Source organism: Epinephelus lanceolatus, chromosome 15, assembly GCF_041903045.1.
Source record: "Epinephelus lanceolatus isolate andai-2023 chromosome 15, ASM4190304v1, whole genome shotgun sequence".
NCBI classification, from domain to species: Eukaryota; Metazoa; Chordata; class Actinopteri; order Perciformes; family Serranidae; genus Epinephelus; species Epinephelus lanceolatus.
This window is the reverse complement of record NC_135748.1, coordinates 18,759,847-18,776,218: the sequence shown is the minus strand read 5'-3', so window position 1 is coordinate 18,776,218 and position 16,372 is coordinate 18,759,847. Positions and strand designations below refer to the sequence as shown.

General features: G+C 41.3%; 1 protein-coding gene across 1 annotated transcript; it reads left to right on the top strand.

Moving 5' to 3' along the window:
• Window positions 1-7,782: 7,782 nt before the first annotated feature.
• LOC117267191 (adhesion G-protein coupled receptor G1) lies at window positions 7,783-14,835 on the top strand. The gene is made up of 18 exons (XM_033642927.2): window positions 7,783-7,914; window positions 8,010-8,101; window positions 8,214-8,291; window positions 8,385-8,453; window positions 8,557-8,730; window positions 9,059-9,094; window positions 9,197-9,271; window positions 9,418-9,571; window positions 9,699-9,855; window positions 9,959-10,090; window positions 10,220-10,330; window positions 10,432-10,471; window positions 11,008-11,105; window positions 11,181-11,302; window positions 12,850-13,115; window positions 13,205-13,295; window positions 13,386-13,669; window positions 13,767-14,835. The coding sequence occupies exons 1-18, from the start codon at window positions 7,892-7,894 to the stop codon at window positions 13,883-13,885; spliced, it is 2,121 nt and encodes a 706-aa protein (XP_033498818.2). The 5' UTR covers window positions 7,783-7,891; the 3' UTR covers window positions 13,886-14,835.
• Window positions 14,836-16,372: the final 1,537 nt, after the last annotated feature.

The window sequence follows — 16,372 nt, the reverse complement described above, 5'->3', positions numbered from 1 at the left end:
GCAGACTGGTGATGTCATAGTATGCTTGAAAATCTGGTGGGTGGGTGATTGGAGGGGATGGGTGTATGGATGTGTTTAAAATTAAGCAGATGATGGCAAGGTCCATGTGTCAAGATAGTGCCATCCATACTTTGTGTGTCTCATTGATGCAATGAGACCGTATCTAGTGCAATTCATGAAAACAGGATGGGATTAGTGGAAACTGACATTGATGAGCAACAGTGTATTCTCTGTTTTTTTTGTTTTTGTTTTCATTGTCATGACGGGCACCGCAGTCAAAGGCAGTAAAGATCTTAAATCACAAGTCCCTTCCCTGGCCATGGTGACCGTGAGCGAGCCTACTGTAATTCTAGGATGGTGATGAACGCCTTTCTGTCAACCACAAAGACATTCCACTTCAGACACTTACAGTGTGCGTCTGTCCATGTTTTTGTTGTTCGTTTGGTCAGGCGGTGGAGGGTTGGGGAGGGAGGCACAGCAGCGGCCAGTATAGGGTGCTACCTGTGACCTTGTAAAGGAGAAGTGATGAAAAATTAATGTGAGAAATCCGACCGCTTGTTTTTTTCTTTTGCTATTCAGAATCTCCACAGTTCATAAATTATGTGACTCCATATTTTTCTTTTGACACAAAACAATTGTAGAAAGACCACAGGCAGGGTGCTGTGTTATAGTCAGGTAATCGAAGAGCGACCAAGCTGCATTAAACTGATTTATATCTGTAATGTGAAATACTTTAGCCGCATGCCGATCGGGTTTTATATAAAGGCTGTAAAGCAATCGGTGAGCTCAACACTCCACCACATCAGTCATGGTGTGCAGAGTCACACACAGTCCACGGTGAACAAAGAGTCAGGCACACTGTACTGCACATTTAAAGGTTCAGTGTGTAGGATTTAGGAGGGATATAGTGGCAGAAATTGAATATAATATATTGAGTATGTTTTCTTTAGTGTATAATCACCTGAAAATAAGAATTGTTGTGCTTCTGTTACCTTAGCTTGAGCTGTTTATCTCTACATAGAGATTGGGTCCTTGTCCATGGTGTCTGCACACTTCTACAGTAGTCTAGAATGGACAAACCAAACACTGGCTCTAGATTCGGCCAATCATGTTTTCACATTGACCACCGTAGTGAGAAGCCCTCGAGCATCAGATTTTTTCATGTGAACCTGCTTTATTCAGTGTTTTTACTGGTTTAAATGCCAGGTCCATTTGTTTAGGATAAGAGGAGACTTCTGCGGATAATTCGGTTCCTGGTAAAAACCTCCTGAACTGTGAACATTGAAGGAACTAACTTGGAGAAGTTTCAGCTGGTTGCAACTTCAATCCTCGCCACTAGATGCCACTAAATCCCCCTAAATCTTACGCACTGTTTATTTAAAGATAACAAAAAAGGATAAGCTTTGATGTGTGGTCGCTTTACATGCCTGTGTGTGTGTGTGTGTGTGTGTGTGTGTGTGTGTGTGTGTGTGTGTGTTATTAACCAGAGGAGAAAGTGTTGACCCCTCTGTCCCCCTGGAAGCCTCTGGCTGACTGAGCAGATCAGAAATAGCTGTGTAATGTGAGGGGCAGCTGTGATTTTGTGTGTGTATACAGGCTCAAACATGCAAAGACAGCATAAACAGGTGCCTCCAACACACACTCAACACACACACACAACCCCTGATATCCCACATTCCAGCACAAGGCCGAGCCCACTCCTCCTTTTCCTCACATCCATCATTGGAAGACTCCCGAACACTGAGTGCGAGATCCATTTACACTAATAGTGAAACATTAGTGGGAGGTAACTCTCTGTCAGATAGTTATGGATTGTGCTGTATGGAGGATGAGGTCACCAGGCAAATACATAGCTGCACTGCCTCACTGTCACTTTTCTAATTGGAACGACAGGCTGGGTCATATCGCTCCTGAGTTAAGATCTTAATCTCCTCAACAGGATTGATGCCGACAATGTTTTATACCCAGTGGACACAAATATTGACACATGTATCCAGATGTATGTGACGATGTGTAACATGAAGCTGTCCCCGCGTCATAGATAGCAGGTGATCTCTTGACCTTGGTGATGATGAGTTCACGCACAGGGTGCAGGGATACAGCTGCATGTGAGGGTTGGGTGTACAGGGCAGTCGATCTGGTGCATCGTGTCAGAGCTTCAGCATCACTACCAGTTGTCTGCCTGGTAAGCTTCGTTGCTAACCCCCTGCCCACCAGTATGATGAAATCACAGGCAGCTGTTGTTTGGCATGGCAAGACAGGCAACCAAATTCACCAGGGAAGCGCCAAAATGGAGGCCGACCACATTGCTCCACCACAGTCCTGTGCAGTGCATGGAGGGAAAAACAGAGCTACGGCATGAGGGCGCAGGCTCCATTAGGGGCCATCAAATATTCATCTACCATACGGCACCGAGCCCTTGACTCTATCCTCACAGCGTCGTGCAACAAACCACCAGGAAAATTCCTCCTGAAGACAACAACAACAACACAGCGAAGAGCCTGCAGTGCAGAGCTAAGAAACAGCTTTAATTATCTTCGACCTCACACCAGGAAGCACTGACTTATTTATTGATGAGTGCCAGTAACAGCAATACACAAATCACTTCATTCACCGACTACAAGCTTTTAATGGCTGTTCAATTAGCAAACTACTTAAATAACTGTTTAATGGAGGGAGAAGTTTGCTTTCTCATCTGCCCACATTATGCAGCATTAACAACCAGCCAATGACCACATACAGGCATTAATGAAGATAACAATGACATCACCAGACTGACCACATGGTTCAGTACGCCGAGTTAACTCCAAACTGTCAATAAAAACTCCATCAATGAATCCAAGCAGGCCTATCCAGCCTGCAATCGGGTCTTAAATGTGTTTAGTGCTGCTGTTGGGGCGGTAATTGCCTTAGCAGGCTAGCAGGCTGGCTGTAACGACATTATCAACCTGTTAACAACCACAGAGGAGCTCGAGCTGTTCCTCTAAAGGCTCTGTCATCCGTCAATTTATGGTCAGTCGCAGTGCTGTTTATCTACAGTGCTATTTGTTCAGGTCTCTCATGTTTTGAGCCAGGGATGATCAAAACAAAAAAGGTAGGCTTGTATATTTAATACTATCATAAATGGTGTCAGGAAACATACCAGGAGTATTAGCAGTCCAGGTTTCACCAGGGGGCAGCATCAACACATTTTCAGACCTCACACTCAACCTTAATCCACCTACTTCATCCCTGTCCCAGTCAGTCCTATGACGCTATTTACTGGATAACATAAGAACACAAACGGGCCACTGTTGCTGTAGACAGTTACGTATGAGCGTATGAGGGCTAGCATTGCATATCAGCACTAGAATGCAAACTGTTTTTCTTTTTTTTTTTTTTACCACCGCACTATTGAATTTCCTTACTGGGCAGGCTGTGGCGGAAATTTGTTTACTCCATTTGCATCACATAATTCTAAAGTATACAAGTTCACCCTTTTACTGTATGACTAAACAAAGAAGGATGTTCCATTACGCATTAGGTGAGCATCAAACACAATATGTGATCTTGTGTTATGACAAAAACCGAGACAGCATGCGTCATATAAAAAGAATGAAATATAAAGCTGACAGCATTTTCATAAAACTTTCCCTTAGATTCCACTGCTTCATCAGGATGTTCCAGCACCATCTGATGTAGAGTATATTGATTGAAATGTTCAAACATCAGACATCATGTTCAGACGTCACCTTGCATTACTGGTTACACCACAAGTTTTGTAGGTTTGAGAAATGCTTTTCTGTGCCACATGAGTTTGAAACAATGGACAAACACGATATAGTGTGTTAGTTTTCTTTACTTTTGGATGAGGTTGTTACCCTGGGTCAGTCTTTATGTTAAGCCAAGTTAACTGCTGCTGGCTGTAGCTTCACATCTTTTATCTCTTTAGCGTTTAGTCGGTACTAATAACTTTAAATTAGACACAAATAGACATGTCTATTTTTTTGACAAATCTTTTTTTTCTCGCCTCTCCGGTGACTCTGAAAAGGAAAACACGTGTATACAGAGTCTACAGACATGCTAGAGGCACTGTGAGGCAGTGCTGTGAGCTGAGTCGTGATGCTAACATGCTGGTGCCAAGCAGGTGTAACATTTATACCATGTTCACCATTTTAGTTTAGCATGTAACATTCTTAGAGTTGAACACGGATGTTCACAGCACAGCTGAGGCTGATGGAAATATCATCAGTTTTTCAGGTATTTGTTTACAAACTATGTAGAAGTCATCAGCAAAGACATTTCGGTCCTGCTCACACTCCCAGCTCATCAAATACCGCCACTTTGTCTGGGATATTAACGTACAGAGGCACCTTTCACACTGGAATGACGCCACATTCACACTGGACATGGAAGCGCCGTGAAGTGCGCCGATTTTCTTTGAAGCATTGCCGTCTTGCTTTCAGGGCTCATGCTAACAGACAGGGCCATTCACACCGGACGTGACACGATGCCAAGCTTCCAGGCCGGCAGCAATAGTCTATTTTTTCTGCGAGCCGCAAGCGAATCTGGCAAGACAATGAAAATGTACTGTACGTGATATAAAGTGTATATTAAATATGATTTAAATTATCTGACTATGATAAATGATAGAATATGCACCCCATGCTTCCACATATTTGTCAATTGTGTCTAAACAGAGAGCAAGAGAGACAAGCAGAGCCACACACACAAACACACACAGCTCTGTATGTGATATCAGTGTGAACAGAGCTTGATTCACACCAGGAAGCAGCTATTTCTGACGCTGCCGGCAACTACCACAGTATAAAGAACAAGATGGTCCATCTAGGAACAACAAACACCTTATTTTCAGCCGGGAGCCCACAGTTTGTTTCCTGTGTGAAACAAAAAGTCAGTGGTGTTATTTTAATAACAACTTAGTGTACTAGTATGTGTAGCATGCTCCGCTACTGACATAAGGTTAGTGAGAACCTTACTAATTTTAAGCCAAACCATGATGTGTCTTCCTAAACCCAACCAGGGACTTTTTTTCCCCAAACTTATCACATCACACGTCCTAAAATAGTGTTAGATTTAGCCTGTTCTGTGTTAAACTAAGCCGGTTGCAAGAGGGAGGATCAGAGCTACTGTAGGACTAACTGAATCTTAAATGAACCCTCCAAGGAGGCAGTTTTAAGTTCTGTTTAACAAAGTTTGTGAGAGAGCATGGACTACTAATTGAAATATGTAAATGAAGACCAACATGCAATACAGAGGCCAGCCAGACGAGTACTTGTTGATTGGATCTAATATATTGATGTACTTTAGTGATGATGCTTTCACAGCTCAGCACTTCAGATAGATGAGATGCATTTAAATTAAATGCATTTAGTATGGCTTATTTTTGCTTTGATACTGTTCATACTGTACAAAATTAAAAGTGTGCAGCAGAATTAAATGAGTTGCTAAACCAAGTCTGGTTTAAAATGACTATCCAAATGACAAAAAATGTATTTGTTTACAAATCATATTGTTTATTGTGGCTGGATCATATCTCTCTCCGCCAGCTTCGTTTACAATGCAACCTCTCACTTTCATTTCAAGTTCCTCCTTCAGATATTTTATGCTCACGAAATCCTCTGACATTTGAGGTTCTTCCACAGAGTCTATAAAGGTGGACATCACTCAATATAAGCATTACTTAAAAAAATGAATATTATAAAATATTAAATACTGCTCATTATAAAGATGTCTCGCCTGAATTTGTTGCACTGCCCTTGGGGTTACATTGGCCTCTGCAATTGTTTGGTCTCAAGATTCCATTCTGGGTTTTCATGGGCACCATGAGACCAACAGCGTGTGCTCGTACTTCAGATACAGTAATGAGGCCTAACCCAGGTGTTCTCATTTAGTCTTACCTTACTCTAAGACTCCATAGTCGCACACTAACAAAGCAAAATTTAAAGGGATAGTGCACCCAAAAATGAAAATTCAGTCATTATCTACTCACCCATATGCCGAGGGAGGCTCAGGTGAAGTTTCAGAGTCCTCACATCCCTTGCGGAGATCCCAGGGGAGAGGGGTAGCCACACAACTCCACCTAATGGAGGCTGACAGTGCCCCAGATTCAAACGTCCAAAAACACATAATTCATAATTTCATAATTGAAACCACACAAGCGTGCATACGTGAGTGCGGTGTACAGAGAGGCAGTTATATATTAGAGCTGCAGGCTACAATGAGGCTAAAAACAGAGTTCAAATGACGTTTTTCCAAAAAACTTTTTATGTCGGGGCTTCAGCACACTTGGATCACTACAGACGAGCAGTATGGAGATATTTTGTGGTTTCAATTATGTGTTTTTGGACGTTTGAATCTGGGGCGCCATCAGCCTCCATTGTGTTGCTACCCCCTCTCCCCTTGGATCTCCGCAAGGGATGTGAGGACTCTAAAACTTCACCTGAGCCTCCCTCGTTAACTAGCTAGTGGTTAACTGTTGTTAACATTACTATTAGCTAAAAGCACACAGCTTAAACATTCATGATTTAAGTTTACCTAAAAACGGTCATCCATCAGCCCGAAATTTTATCAAACAGCAGTGTCTCTGGCAGTGAATCATCATTGACACAAAGTTTATTCAAAAATGTTTAACAACAAAAGGAGCGCTCCTTTTGTTGTTAAACATTTTTGAATAAACTTTGTGTCAATCCTGATATTCTAGTGTGCGCTGGAAGTTTTTGAACTCTTGACTGTGATTTATCCTGCACCAGCTGGCACCTAGAAGAAGCACTGCGCCGCTGTGCACAGGGATTTACTATTTTTTTGTAAAATATATATGTATATATAATAATCTCTGGGTCCATGATTTAGGGCTAACTACTAGCTTACGCCTTCTTTTGTTACGCGCAGCTGGTTGCTAGGTAACAGGAACGCTAATGGGTCGGGGCAAGAACAACTGATGATGCAACCAAGAAATCCTACGCAGTCCCATTTCGGAGACCGTTTGGCTTGGCTTATGTGGTCTTCAACGGGCATGGTCGACGTAGACCGCTAAGGCCGTGTCCTTCAAAGGCTGCAGCCCCTGAATTGAGACACAGCTAATGCATGTAACAAAACGTCAATTGAGACGCCATCTGTTAAGGTCCACAGCTGACGCAGGAGGGTACCTAGCATGTCATATATTGATGTTTAGGTCCACTCACAAAGCGGTGGTCTTTGACGAGTTAGCATGGGACAGGGTTGGACATTTCACTCAGACTCACAAATGTCAATGTCACGGTGGTGGCAGAAGAAAAGTCGAAGGCTGGTCAAAGCAGGATTCATCCTTTAGGAACCATGAGTGTCTGTACAAGTTTCATGGCAAGTCATCCAATATTTATTTAGATATTTCAGTCTGGAACAGACAGCGGGTCGTCCAACCAATCGCAAGATTGCTGATTCAATCCGTAGCTCTTTCTTGTGGTGTAATAGCACAATGAATGAGTAAGTCAAGGAGTGAGCTATTTGCTTAAAAACGTTCTTATTTCACTACTGTATCCTTTCTGTCACGTGAATACAAAGACATACTTTTGAGAAACAAAATCAAATGAAGAACATTAGGATCGCACTGCAAGTTCTTGTAATGGTTGGTGTTCTTATGGTAAAAGCAATGTACAGTAATTTCAAGTTTATTTCCTAACTCCCCAAATGTGGAAGATGGTTTCGGCAGCTTACAGTGACATGTCAGTCCAGCCCATTTCTAAATGTGGCCTGCTGACAGCTGTTTACTGAGAAACGGACACAATATGTGCTGTGAGAGGTGGACATGCTTTATTTGCAAGGTAAATTAGGCTAGAGGAACATCACAGGTATATCTTTCAACAACATGTGATGACTGTAAGGTGGATGTGAGGCACTGTGGAGAGTGGCAATGCAGAAAATCACCTCGCTCAGGTAATGGAAGCTTAGGAAAACACTTAGGTGATTTATCTTAAGGTTATGTTCAGATAATCTCTAGTAATCTACTGCGCATTGTCCGTATTCTTCAGGATGCTACCATGGGTTGTGAAGCATCGCTGGATGTTTGTAGCAATCCTGCTCTGTGGGATGTTCGTCAACAACAGCAGATCTCATTGCCCAGGTGAGTAACGAAGGCTAACTTGAAATGAATCAGTATTTCTCAACACGATTTGGCGCGTCTTCTACATTTTAGTGTATATGTTACATTTGTCAATTTGTTTTGTTTTTTACAGACAGAAATAACACCTGCACACACAAAAATGTGCTGTTTGTCAGTACCAAACAGATGACTGCCAATCTTTTTCCATCAAGTAAGCTTGACAACATTGTCAAAGGATAATGGTCCTCTACTAAAGGTTTAATAGACAATTCAAAGTAAACAGTTCTTTAACATTACATTTCAGAGGCTGTCTATAAAAATGCCAATGGGACTAAACTCTGCTTCAATATCCTGAACACAACACAGCATGCAGGTACAGTTGACTAGTTATAAGCTTGATTTGAGCCCACTGCAAATAACCAGTTTTTTTCTCTTGGTCTTTGATGAATGTGTGTATGCTGTGGTTTGTGTTTCAGACTGTTGTAACACAATGGAGTTCGACTGCCACTTTAACATAAGTGATGACGGAAATAAGAAATACAAACTGATTCTGAATGAAAAGTTCCTTTCCAAGCAAGATATTGTAGTGATGACTTCCCCAGATCAGAAATACAACTGTTCTCCATTGCAGCTCTACAACACATCCTTAGGTATTGCTGATAACTACCATGCTATATGAATTCTTAAAAAAAGAAAGACATAGGTTTGGACATAGACAGATTAACCAGTAACCTCTTCACTTTATGCTTTTTATTCATCGAACAATTAAGAAATACTGATGTAAGATAAAATGTAACTGACATTTTTGCAAGTGAAGGCTGTTCACACAAACTGCCTGTATTTAAGAGTGCATATTTGCAAAACAGAAGCAGTGAGATACTACCCCCTACTGGTCAAAAAAGTTCTTCACTAAAAAAAGTCACAGTCGATGTTTCCTCTTTTAACCAATCACCTTATACATCCTCTCTTCTTCAACAGATTTCTTTTTCCAAGTTCACAAATGCTTGGATAAAGGTAAAACGCAAATCTACCACAGCTCTTATTTTCATATCAGCACACATTTAAGAGCAGTGACAAGGTACATGTCTAATCTTGTCATGCTTAAATATGTTTAAGGTGTCAAGAATTTTAGATTGAGCCAAAACGACCCCTGTGGAAACACCTCAAGCTATAATGCTGAAGCTTGCACAGGTATTATCTTAAGCTTATAATGTTATATTATTTAAAACATAACTCCGTAAGCATCTTATCACTGAACCAAAGAGAATTGCAGCGAAAATGTAATGTTTCTGTTTTTGTAAGTGTGTGTGTGTGTGTGTTTGTGTTTTGATACGCAGGTTTAGCAGAAACAGACTACTATCTTGAATTCTTCTCTGATAAAAAGATGACATGTAAGTCATGTAAAGCACCTGGAAAAGCACCTCCTATTTCTCTTACTTTGCCCTCAATTGAAAGCAATAATGGCACCTCCATCAGCCCAGAAAATGCAGCGTAAGTGTCTAACTTATTGATGGCTACATTGATAGATACAACTGCTACTACTCGGTGTGGCATTGTGAGGAGCTGTGATGATGACTGCTGGAAAGAAAAAAATGATTTGTATGTTTTTTAATTGCAGAAAGGTCATGAGCAATCTCTCCGCCCTGCTGAACAACATGGGCAATTACAGTGCAGCATCCATCACAATGGGCCAAATTAAAGGGGTGATCGCTAAACTCCCTCTTGAAAATCAAACCGACTTCAGCTTTGGCATTAAAACGACTGGTGACATGAATGTATGCAGTTTGCCTTGATACAAGAATAAATAATATATAAAATAGAGTTAAGTCACCCTAGGTTTTCTGACGATCATCCTCATTCCTCATTGATTTCTTGTAGATTCTTGAGGGTAACACTGACACGGCGACGGGCTTCTCTCGATCGGTGGTAATCCCTACAGAGGCCATCGCCATGGCAGTAAAAAAGGAAGGCTCATTTGCTGCAGTTCTACTTTTTCCAGGAATGCATCAGGTAAAGCTTGTCAAAAAAGGAGAGACTTGCTGCACATTATTTTTTTTTAGACTTTAATAAAAAATGAATAACATCCATGCCTGAGACTGTGTCTGTGCCTGTCATGAATATTTATGTTATTTCCAACAGGATGACCCCGAAAGTCATTTTTTCAACGATGAGGTAGTGGGGATTGAAATGGGAACAGAAATATCACATCTCTCAGATACCATAGACATTCATTACAAGAGTGTGGAGAAGGTAAAAGAGATGACTGAGATAAACAATATATGAACAAGTCAATAATAATTGCTTACAGAAAGAATGAGTGTACTGATTTTTCTTTTTCTATTCTGATACAGAATGGATCAATTGCTTCTTGCAGGTCATGGGATGGAAAAGGTATTGTAGAAATTAGAGTTAATCCGATACCAATACCAGCAACGAAAATGTTTACACTACTGCTTTAAGTGTGGGATCAGGTATCTGTGAAGATGCAAGTCCACGCACGATCCAATACCACGTAATTTACTAATAAACTTCAAAGTATTTTGTACCCGTATGAATTTACGGTTTTCCTAAAAAAAACCGTATTCTTCTTTGCCACTCTAAAACAGACCCCTAGGCAGCAATTTGTGCTGTACAGCCCTGGCAACTTCTGTTTTAGAGCAGTGAGCAGTGAGGGTTTAACCTGAGCCATGTTATAACTACCTTTTTTTTTTAAAGCAATGGTACTGGATTGGTACTCGTAGGTCATTTTTAGGTATAACAATCTGTATGGCGAAGGACAAAATGGTATTGGAACATCTCTAATGAAGATATTCTTTTGATACTTTAACACTGCCTTTAACAAATTACAAATTCCTGCCACACCTCCCTCAGCCATTAATGTGAAAACGACTTTAAGTACAGTAGCGTCTCCTGCTTTTGTACTGTAGGAAAAGCAAACTGGATCACAGATGGCTGTGAGACAAAAGTGGTCAACGAAAGCGTCACATGCCAGTGCTCTCACCTGACATTTTTCGCAATACTGTTGGTAAGATGATTGCATTACAAGTCATTCCAGTTCCATCGTTTCACACACGACCTAACACGACTTTCTCTAAATCAGTCACCTGCACCTGGAAACATAAGCACTTCAGATTTGAAGTCTCTGACCTACATCACGTCAGTCGGCTGCGGCCTGTCGATGTTCTTCTTGGCAGTGGCTCTCTTCATGTATTGTCTTATCAGGTAAGGAACCACTGGGGGGGGGGGGGGGGGGGGGATTTCTGCTGCTTGGTACTCTACTCTTTGTAACTGGGTATAGAGACAAAGTGCAATGCGTCAAACTCTGAAAGCCGCGTCTACTGGTGGGGAAAACAGTTGGCGCCACAATATGCATCAGTAGCTAGCCTTAAACATCACATTTTAACAGATCAAAGGATTATTTAGCACCCTATGTCTACCAGAAAGAGAAAGGTACCTTGTCAAGCTCAATATTGTCGGTCTGCATCATTGTCCCTTCTGCTTATAATCCCAAATAATCCCAGTGAATGGCCAGAAGTGAAATTACTTTGATATTCACAACTGGTTAAATGAATTACGTGGCAAGATCCTCATTTAACCTAAAAAAGAGCAAAACCAGCCTAGTTAAGCCTAGTTAGCTTCAACCTCAACCTTCAATTAGCAGAATGCTTGCTGCACATGTAGCCTACTGAATGTCAGGATCCCAGTATTCTCACATTATCTGCCGATGCCTCATGTCTCTGCTTGCTTAGAGTTCCAGTGTGTAAAATAAGATGATGGAGATTTAGTGGCATCTAGTGGTGAAGATTGCAGATTGCAACCGACTGAAACTGAATAAAGCAGTTTCACAAATCAGTGTTTCTCCTACCAAGTACCTGCCAATGTGAGCTCACCTCATTTCTGATCCAGACATTCAGGAAGTTAACTGCAAGAGCCAAACTGTCGCCATAGGTTTCTTCATCTCCAAAACAAACAGACCCAGTGATTTAAACCGGTAAAAATGCCGAATGAAGCAGTTTCATGTTAAAAAATCAGTGTTTTTACCGACGCAGTACACAACAATGTGAAAATGTGAATGGCTCTGTCTAGAGTCAGTGGTTGGTTTGTCCGTTCTGGGCTACTGTAGAAAAATGGCGGTGCAACATGGCAATCTCCGTAGACAGCTTATTCTAAGAAAAGACAATGATTCTTATGTTTAGGTGATTATACACCAAAGAAAAAATACTACTGGATCTTTAAAAGGTTTAGTTTTTCGGTTCGGCAGCTTATAAAAGTTTAGATCTAGGTTCTTTACCCTGTTAGTAGTGCATCCCACCACACAGCAGCTTGAGGCCATTTTACTGATTTTGCTAGCAAACGTAAGTGAGAGGGACACAAGTTGACGCAATATAAAGTCAATAGAGAGTGATGAACGTTTTCCCCTCCAGCTAGAATGGGACTTCAACGCACTCTGTCTCTATAGCTACATATAGCTACCAGAGGGAGGGGGGAGAAGCACTATCCTCTTTCTGTTTTAGTTGCACAATGGTTTACACACTTCATTTATGCAGTTAATTGAACCCTCATTTCATACCTGGTGAAAGACAGAACTGCATAGTCAAAGCGAGGCTTATAGGAAACCAATCTTAACGTCGATGGTGTCATTATTCTATAGCCATTACGTTGTGCAATCAAAATTTACTTCATAATATTAGGTTAAAGCAAAGAATGTTGTCTATTTCCATTTTAACTGATTTTAACTTGTGCTGACATGACACTATCTCCATCCACAGACAAGGGAAAGCAAGCCAAGCAACTAAGATCCTGATGAACCTCTTTGTTGCCATGTTTAATCTGAACTTGTCCTTCCTGGTAAATGAGACCATTGCCAAGATGGGGAACTTCAACGCATGTGTGGCCGTGGCAGCAGTCATGCACTACACTATGCTGGCCACTTTCAGCTGGTTTTTCATCCAGGCTCTACACTTGTACTTTAATCTGTGGAGGGTCTCTACTGAAGCCAAACACTACATTATAAAGATGTGCGTCGCAGGATGGGGTAAGAGAACATAACCTGACATAGTTGAAGGATACAATCATTATCAAACCACAAAAGCCAAATTAAAAACATGCGCACTTTCTCCTCAGTCACTCCAGCTGTAGTGGTAATCACTCTTCTCGCCACGAGACAATATGATTACATTGTCATTAACAGCGATGATGGGAATTCAGCAAAAATGTAAGCAAATCTTAATGACTGCTAAGTTACATTTCTTATTCACAAAAAGAGATTCATGTCACTAAGCGGGTCACTATCCATGATTTTCAGGTGCTGGATTCCTGATGCTGTTATCCACCAGGGCGTCAACATTGGTTATTACGGTTTAGTGTTCATCTTCACCTTTGGCGTATTCGTCTTGACTGTGCGCCATATTATGCTCCTTAAACCCAAGGCAGGGAAAGCTCAAGACTACAACTCCATCAAGACCAACTCTTTCTCCATTTTTGGCCTGTTCCTCCTGCTCGGCATCACCTGGGCTTTTGCTTTCTTCAGCTACGGCCCTCTGCGCATACCCTCCTACTACATCTTCACCATCCTCAACTCGTTTCAAGGTAGACTCCAAATTTGAAATGTATCCAAACTGTCTAGTTTACGACTCATTTAGTCCAAATTTCTAATACCTGTAATCAAACTATTCTGTTTTTGCAGGTTTCTTCCTGTTCATCTACTACTACAATTCCAGCAAGTTTGGTCCAGTGGACAGACCCCTCACAGTCACCACCAGCAGCACAGCTACAACAAAAACAGTTGTGTCACCTCTGCAGTAGTAAACTGTTTGTGCTATATATGCTCTTCAAGTAGACAGAAAGTGCTCTGTAGCTGGGATGATTTTAGACACAAGAGGGCAGCATTTTATTTCATATAATCAGACAAAGCCTCTGTTGAATGATTCACTTGTAAATTCATTGAAAAAACATTTCTCTCTCTTCCTGACTACCCAGCTAATCTGGATTACCTTCATAGAGCAAATAACTAATGAGTCAAGCACTGAATGGAGGAGATGGAGTAATCTCCTGGAAATCATTTGTGCCGATGACTCAGCAGAAGCTCTGCCTCACTCACTGCGAAACATGCAGTAAAGGTTATGATTCACTTAGAATATATCACAGAGCTCTTAAATCAAACCTTCAGTCATACACTGGAATGCAGCATGCACACGTTTTTATGACTGATGTGGTTGTCACATGGAATGTAGATGGCAAAATGCAGAAAAAACAAGGTGAAGGGAAGTCCTGCCTCTCACACTCTTTACAGTGTCGGGGGCCGAGCTAGCCAGCTAACGCTTTGCGTGACTGCAGATAATTACCTTGTGCCTACAGAGAGCAGTATCCACTGTGCGGGGAGTCTTAACTGGCTAACAAGAAATGAGCTCATGGCTACCTATAGTGATAAGAGACCTGAGGGCACGCCACTATGTTGAAACTTTTCTCTGAAATATGGCTGTAGTTAACTAGCATTTATACCATTTAATAACTTAAGTGTATCTTGGCAAACTGCATTACGTTAGGAGTCATTGGGAATTGTGTACTGTTTGTGTTGTTATCCATTAATGTAATTTGTTCCTGTGTACCTGATATGATTAAGATCTGACGTATTTAATATTCTTTTTAAAGTAATACACATGTTCATAACAGGTTCAACCTTAAAGGGACAGTTCACCCCAAAATCAAAAATACAATTTTTTCCTGTTACCTGTAGTGCTATTTATCAGTCTGGATAGTTTTGGTGTGAGTTGCAGAGTGTTGGAGATATCATCCGTAGAGATGTCTGCCTTCTCTTGAATATAATGGAAGTAGATGGCACTTGGCTTGTGGTGCTCAAAGCACCAAAAAAAACATAAGAAAAACTCAACAGCAATGTCTCTTTCCAGAAACCATGACCTGGTTACTCAAGATAATTCACAGACCTTGTTGTGAGCAGTTTCACGCAGGCATAACATATGCATGTGTCTTTATTAAAGACATTTATCCCATAAATCGATGCAAAAGAAGCACAAAGTGGTGCATAAAAATTCACATAAATGCAGGAACTTAAGCACTTGATGCTCAAAATTTTCTAACAGAGAACCCCCAAACCCCATCGTTTCATTTGTGCCCCTCTCCCATGTTAAATGTTGAAACGAAACTTACACCTTTGCAGGTCGGAACAATTCTCCTTCTACCGAACTTAACCTGCCGACCGAAACGCTACACAGAAGGAAGTGTGCATCGACTCATGGACAAGAGGCTCGTGCTGATGTACTCCTCAGCTGACCTGTAATGTTAGCAATGTAATGCAAGGTGAGCTAGCAATAGATGCACGCTTCCTTCTGCACGGTTTGCAGGTGTAGTTCAGTAGAAAGAAAATGGTTCCTACATGAAACTGCCCACAACAAGGCCTGTGGATTATGTTTTGTAACTGGCCCAGGTTTTTTTGGAAAAAGACATTGCTGTTGAGTTTTTTACATTTAATTTCTGGCACTCTGAGCACCACGAGCCGAGTGCCATCTACTTCCATAATATTTGAGAGAAGACAGACATCTCTACAGCTGATACCTCCAACATTTGGCAAATCACACCAAAGAATTTAGATTGATAAACAGCACGACAGGTAAGAGGAAAAATATGCATTTTTGATTTTGAGGTGAACTGTCCCTTTAAAACATTATCCATGCCATGTAATTTTGGGAAATAGATATACAGATATCTGCTGTCTTTGATATTTACACATCTTATGTATTCATATTCTTGTTTGTTTATGATCATAATGGCTTGTGAAGGTTTGTTTAAATGGAGAGTGGTAAAGATTGATCCTCGATTCAGCATCTCTGGACAACATATGCAGACGTCCACACAAATGTGTAACTGCTTTTGTGAATGAAACCGTACAGTGCAATAAAGTTTAAGGTATCGTAAGCGGACACCAGACTAGTCTTTCCATATGCACAGCTCTGGGTGTGTAAGGTTGGGGGGGGTGACATTCAGAGAGCAAACTCTGTTTATTTGTCCATGACTGATTAATCTTCTAAATGACCGCAGCGTGCCAGCCAAAAACTAGGGTAATTACTGCTATACACATCTGATTTGTGTTGCCCCCAAAAAGGCCTTTCATGCAGAGCACAGCAGGCTTCTATGATGTACCTGTGTGTGTTCATGCGTTAGCTCGCGAGGTAAGCCACAGCAGAGCCTTCGGCTATGAACTGAGATCACCACAGTAAACGATGGTAAAACACACTGTAGAAAAATGGCAGAAAAGATATTTGACAGGCCAAAGCC